A 6,737-nucleotide genomic window follows, 5' to 3' on the forward strand; every position below is an offset into this window, starting at 1 on the left:
AAGCCCTCGTTAGATACCCACTGAAAGAATTAATGAATGTATGAAAGAATGAATGAAATCTTGCAAATGAGAGGTATGAGGTTCCAGGTCCAAAAGAGATTAACAGTTGCTTCTGGAAATCGATGGATAATTTCACCTTTCAACAAGTGTAGCGATGCAGGCTACAGCATAACTCACCCCAGGAAATCACCTTGGAAAAAGGACCATACCTGTACTGCCAGCCTTTTGCACTGCCACCACGGCTGCTGCTCATTCCACTCCCGTAGCTGCTGTTGCTGCTGTTCTTGTTGTTCGGGGTCACCGCTGTGGCCAGGCCCTCCAGCTTTCCTTCACTCTCTGAGACTTTCATGGTTGACACTGGTTCGCCTCCCTGCATCTTAACTCCAAAGTCCATTTGCCTTTCTTAGGCGGGAGAGAACAATTCTGTAACAATTCTGTAAGTTGGCTTTGGTAGGTAGTTTTTGTTTGTTTGTTTGTTTGTTTTTAAGGTTTTAATCTGAATGTAAACCCAGTTGCTAAATCAGGAGGCTGGAGTGGGAACCATTCAAATGGTCCAGGGAAGGAAGACACGCATTCCCAGTGAAGGAAAACTTTTAAGAGAACAGAGGTAAAGATGAGGGGAGATATCCTTTAAATGTCCGGCAAAAGCAAGGAGGAAAAATCACCTTGTTAGAGGGCCTGGTGATACACTCAAAGAAGAAGCAGAAGCAGAGAGATTACCCAAGAGGGCTGGGGGAAAGACAGAGCACGACAGACACGGGAACCCCGGGCCTGATCTCTGGGCTGAGGGACTGACCCGCTGCGCTCCCTCTACCTCTCCTCCAGCCGGTCCTCAGAAGGAGGGTCCAGTCCAGCCCGCTGGGCGGTTCTTGCCGCAGCCCGTCAGATAGAGCCGCGGCCGCCCGCACACAGCCCGGGTATTGGGTAGGGGAAGGAGGCCGCCCGGGGCTGGAAGCCGGCAACTAGGGCCGCCTCTTCCTAGGCCAGAGGCAAGCAGTTCGGGGAGACTTCCTCCAATGCCCCTGATCCTGAGCCCTCGACTGGTTTGCCAGGAACAGGCGACTACTTCGCCCTCTGTCCAGCCCCAATCGTGACGGCCACCACTACTGCCGCCGCCCAACCCACAGCCCTAGAGCCCCACACCGGGTCACCCTCCCGCTCGTTCCTTCCCCTCCTTCCCTTCCGGAATAGCGTGAGCTCACTTCCCCTAGAGCAGACGCTCCAGGCGCCATCTTGGAGTAGGGCAGCCTGGCCCTGAAGGGGGCGGAGCCTCCGGGGGCGTCTGAAGGAAAAGAAAGAGGCAGGGAGGGCGAGGCTGGGAGAAGGAGTAAGAGGGAAGGCGAAGATACCCCACCTCCATGGTTGCTAACATGACCACAGACATAGGGGACTGGTGGTTTGATGGGTTGAGCCCTCTACCATAAGTTTTACCCTTGGGAAGACGGTTGCTGCAAAGGAGAGGCTAGGCCTCCCTATAATTGTGCCTAAGAGCCTCCTCCCGAATGCCTCTTTGTTGCTCAAATGTGGCCCTCTCTCTCTGGCTAAGCCAACTTGGAAGGTGAAATCACTGCCCTCCCCCCTACGTGGGATCAGACACCCAGGGGAGTGAATCTCCCTGGCAACGTGGAATATGACTCCCGGGGAGGAATGTAGACCTGGCATCGTGGGATGGAGAACATCTTCTTGACCAAAAGGGGGATGTGAAAGGAAATGAAATAAGCTTCAGTGGCAGAGAGAATCCAAAAGGAGCCGAGAGGTCACTCTGGTGGGCACTCTTATGCACACTTTAGACAACCTTTTTTAGGTTCTAAAGAATTGGGGTAGCTGGTGGTGGATACCTGAAACTATTAAACTACAACCCAGAACCCATGAATCTCGAAGACAGTTGTATAAAAATGTAGCTTATGAGGGGTGACAATGGGATTGGGAATGCCATAAGGACCAAACTCCACTTTGTCTAGTTTATGGATGGATGTGTAGAAAAGTAGGGGAAGGAAACAAACAGACAAAGGTACCCAGTGTTCTTTTTTACTTCAATTGCTCTTTTTCACTCTAATTATTATTCTTGTTATTTTTGTGTGTGTGCTAATGAAGGTGTCAGGGATTGATTTAGGTGATGAATGTACAACTATGTAATGGTACTGTAAACAATCGAAAGTACAATTTGTTTTGTATGACTGCGTGGTATGTGAATATATCTCAGTAAAATGATGATTAAAAAAAAAAAAAAAGAGGGAAGGCGAAGAAAATAAGGGAGAGGACAGAGATAGTGCCTTTATGTGGTGTATTTCCAGCCTTCCTAATCGGGTCCTCTCCGTCCATTTTAAGACCCTAGGCATTTTAGGAAGAAAGCGTAGAAAAATAATGATAATTCTATAAGAAATTAAAACAAACACACCCTCTTTGTTTTACTAATTTTGTAAGAAAGCAGGACATTGGAGTAAGGCGAATCAGTATTATAAATGAAAAGGAAGCTGTCGTGGAAATTAGAGCTTTCAGAATCAGATCTAGGAATTCTTCTGACTCCAGACAAATCTTTCACTACTTATAAGGTGATTTCTAAAGTCCCTTATAATTGTAAATTCTAATCTCTAATAACATGACTTTTGAATTTAATGTATTCTGTAGACAAAGCACTATGGCAGATTCAAAGAAGTATAAATCAAAGTGAAAAAGTAAAGTAAAATAAATTCAGATAATTAAGGCTATGGAAAAGAAAAGAGAATGATATAGAAAATTAGTGGGATGGAATAGAGAACGTACATTAAAAGAAGAGTTGAGGAAAGTTATTTCTGAGGAGATGTCATTTAAAGTGAGACATGAAGAATGATGAAGAATCATAGAGAAAAGCAAAGAAAAGCTTTACTTACTCTGCATAATGAAAGACCTGGAAGATTAGACTACGGCGAACAAGAAGGAGAGTAGTATGAAATAAGGGTAGAGAAATAAGAAGAGAAATTTGGAATTTATTGTACATACAATGCAAAGTCATTGACGGCTTTAAAGAGAAATGCTGTGGTCTGATTTATATATTTAAAATATCCCTCTAGGCTTTTCAGTAAGTGGTGCTGAGACAACTGGATATCGACATGCAAAACAATAAAATTAGACCCCTGCTTCACACCAAACACGAAAATTAAGTCAAAATGGGTCGAAGAGCTAAAGAAGAAAGTTTAGGAATTAATCTTTGTGACCTTGAGTTTAGACAAATCCTTTTTAGACATCAAAAACACAAGTAGCAAAATTTAAAATAAGTTGGACATCATGAAAATTAAAAACTTTTGTGCTGCAAACAATACCATCAGGAAAGTGAAAAGATAAACCACAGTATAAGAGAAAATATTTGCAAATCATGTTGTCTGTTAAGTGACTTGTATACAAAAAATATAAAGAACTCTTACAACTCAGTAACAAAAAGATGAATAAACCAATTTAAAAATGTGGACAGGATATGAATAGATATCTCTTCAAAGAAGATATACAAATGGCCAATAAGTACATGAAAAGGTTCTCAACATCATTTGTCATCAAGGAAAATACAAATCAAAATCCCAATAAGATATCACTTTGCACCCACTGAGGTGGCTAAAATTAAAAAGACAGACAATGACAAATTCTAGAAAGGATGTGGAGAAATTAGAATGCTCATACAATGCTCGTGGAAATCTAAAATGGGTGCAGCCGCTTTGCCTTGATTGGCAGGCAGGCAGGCAAGGAGGAAAGAAGGAAGGGAAGAAGGGAGAGAAAAATGAAGGGAGGGAGGGAATTCTGAGAAGACAAAATGTTCACATCCACAATAGCTGTTATTACTTTGATGATACAGAGTTTCAATTATTCAGGTACTAAGGAGGGGAGGCAGCTCCGTCCTCCCTAGACAGAAATCCAATGACAATTTCCAACCCCAATTGTGTGATTCATCTAAAGAGCTCCCAGAGAGCAGCGTTTCACTGGAAACACTTCCCTGCCAAGGAAAAGCTTGTTGTGGGAGTAAAAGAAATAGACCTACTCAGTGCTTGTGTTTGAGAGAAGGAGGAAGAGTGGGAAAAAAAAAGAAAAGAGTAGCTGCTATGTTCAGATATTGATAAAATGAATTTTTTTCTCCCATTCTTTGCCTCTTCCAGCACCTCTTCCCTAAATCCTGATGGAACGTAAAAGGATTTCACTTCAATACCCAGTAGATAGTAGAATTAGCTTGTAATACTGTATTGTAAAATGAGAACACACATTCTTTCAACTTGATGTGTCCATCTTGCCCATTTTTTAGACTCATTTGGCTAGTGGCAGGCAGTGGTTAGCTCACAGAAGTTCATAAAAATGCATACATTCAGTGATTAATGAGACTAGAAGGCTTTTTAATATGTAAGAGAGAATGAAAGAGTATTCAATCTGCCCAAGGATGGTGAAAAAAACATGAGCCCACATATGGATTCGGAAGAACAATGATAGGAAAGAACAAAGTTATATTTTGTTGCACCGTTTCGAATTCTGTTCTTTCAATGTCCTAGCTATTGTATTCCACCAAAGCTGAGTGATTCTGAGAGTCTGTTTGAAGTCTAAAAACTCATTTAGAAAATAATTCTGAACATTATAACCATAATTTTCACCAAAGTAGTATAATCAAGATAACTTGTAACAAAGGCCATTTATTCTACAAGGTGCATGCAGTGTGGTGGAAAGAGAATTTTAAGGAAAAAACAAAGGTTCTAGTCTGGGCTCTGCCAGTTTTTTAAAGTGTGAAACTGGGAGGGAAGTGGTATAACCTCTTGTTCTAGTTCGCTAATGCTGCCAGAATGCAAAACACCAGAGATGGATTGGCTTTTACAAAAGGGGGTTTATTTGGTTACACAGTTACAGTCTTAAGGCCATAAAGTGTCCAAGGTAACACATCAGCAATCGGGTACCTTCACTGGAGGATGACCAATGGTGTCCGGAAAACCTCTGTTAGCTGGGAAGGCAAGTGGCTGGCGTCTGCTCCAAAGTTCTGATTTCAAAATGGCTTTCTCCCAGGATGTTCCTCTCTAGCAAGCTTGCGCCTCTTCAAAACTTCACTCACAGCTGCACTGAGTTCCTTCTCTTTGAGTCAGCTCATTTATATGGCTCCACTGATCAAGGCCCACCCTGAATGGGTGAGGCCATGCCTCCATGGGAATATCTCATCAGAGTCATCACCCACAGCTGGGTGGGGCACATTCCAAGCAAATTTAATCAGCACCAAAACTTTTGCCCCACAAGACTACATCAAAGATAATGGCATTTGGGGGACATAATACATTCAAACTGGCACAGGCATCACTAAAAGCCACTGTCTGCTTTTTGGGGGGCTGTAGCTTGTATTCAGCAGTCCACATTTGTTAATTAAAACCCTAGTTGGAGCTCAGCTGAGCCATATATGCTCACTTGGAGAGTGCCACTCTCTACCACAGTGAGGTTTTGCAGCTCAGCCTGCCATGGGGGAGGGGCTCTCACTTCAGTTCCGCAGTTTCTACTTACAGATTTTATGCTGTGATCTCAGCCATTCCTCCCAATCTGGGTTGGTGTACGATGTGTGGACAGTCATGGTTATTCCCCAGTAGTTATTCCAGATTAATTACTAGTTGTTCCTGGTTGTTTATCAATTTTTCCAGGGAACTAACTAAATTCCACTCCTTTCTACACTGCCATCTTGCCCTTCCTTCACCTCTTCACCTTTTTGACAAAGGTTTTTGAGGCACAGAAGTTTTGATTTTGAGAAGTTCTCATTTATCTATTGTTTCTTTAGCTGCTTGGGCTTTGGGTTAAGGTCTAAGAAGCTACCTCCTAATACCAAGTCCTGAAGGTGTTTCCTCTTATTATTTTCTACGAGTTTTATTTTGCTCTCTCTTATACTGAGGTCTTTGATCACTTTGAGTTAATTTTTGTATAGGGTGTGAGGTATGGGTCCTCTTTCATTCTTTTGGATATGGATATCCAGTTCTCCCAGCCTCATTTGTTAAAGAGACTGTTCTTTCTCAATTGAGTGAACCTGGCACCCTTTTCAAAAATCAATTTGACCATAGGTCTATTTCTGAACTCTCAATTTGATTCCATTGGGCAAGATGGTTATTGTAGTCCCTACAGCCATGTTCCTTTTGCAGTGATGGCCAAGAAGGAAGACATTTGTTTAAAGCATCTGTGAAGGAAAACAGATGTCATAACTAAGTGCTGCCTGGTCACAGGTAAGGGTGGTTCCAGCTCCTTCTCCCCCACCTTCCCATGTCATATTTTTATGTTACTTGTATATACTCCAAGAAGGGAGGAAAAGAGAAGTAAAAGAATGGATCCATCCCATGGTTTTAAGACACTTCTTAGGAATCTTCAGTTATCCCATGTAAGAGAATTATTTTATTAAATGACTAGCTAAGATGATGAGCCATTGGTAAATCCGTGCACATATTAACCTGTTAGATATGAAGCTCTGCTGACAGGTCTATTCTAGGCCAGTGTTCAAAAGAGTCTATGCCTGTCTAGATGTCATTACACTAATATCACAACTGACCACTTTTCCTCATTCTTTTCTAAAATCTGAACAAAGAAAGGCAAGCTCAGCTTTCTGTGGGAGACATAAGGGTGGCACTTGGGAAACACTTGCCTGACTATGAAAGTTTATGAGTCTACAAGGGAGAGACTGTGGATTCTTGATCCTGGAAGGCTCTAGGAAGAGAATTAACACCAGTCTGTTGGAGATGGTGTTGGTACAGAAACTATGGAAAGTACAACTC

At 42.4% G+C, this 6,737-nt stretch overlaps 1 protein-coding gene across 2 annotated transcripts in view; it reads right to left on the reverse strand.

The window, feature by feature from the left end:
- OSBPL11 (oxysterol binding protein like 11) overlaps positions 1–1,149 on the reverse strand; it is a 137,350-nt gene extending 136,201 nt beyond the window's left edge. Inside the window, exon 1 of one of the 2 annotated variants that reach the window (XM_037837371.1) lies at positions 210–1,149. In XM_037837371.1, coding sequence (XP_037693299.1) covers positions 210–394 — 185 coding nt within the window. In that variant the 5' untranslated portion in view covers positions 395–1,149. The remainder of the gene's footprint in view (positions 1–209) is intronic. The other variant, XM_037837364.1, reaches the window with a different exon arrangement.
- Positions 1,150–6,737: the final 5,588 nt, after the last annotated feature.

The sequence above is a fragment of the Choloepus didactylus genome, chromosome 1 (assembly GCF_015220235.1).
Source record: "Choloepus didactylus isolate mChoDid1 chromosome 1, mChoDid1.pri, whole genome shotgun sequence".
In the NCBI taxonomy this organism is placed as follows: Eukaryota; Metazoa; Chordata; class Mammalia; order Pilosa; family Megalonychidae; genus Choloepus; species Choloepus didactylus.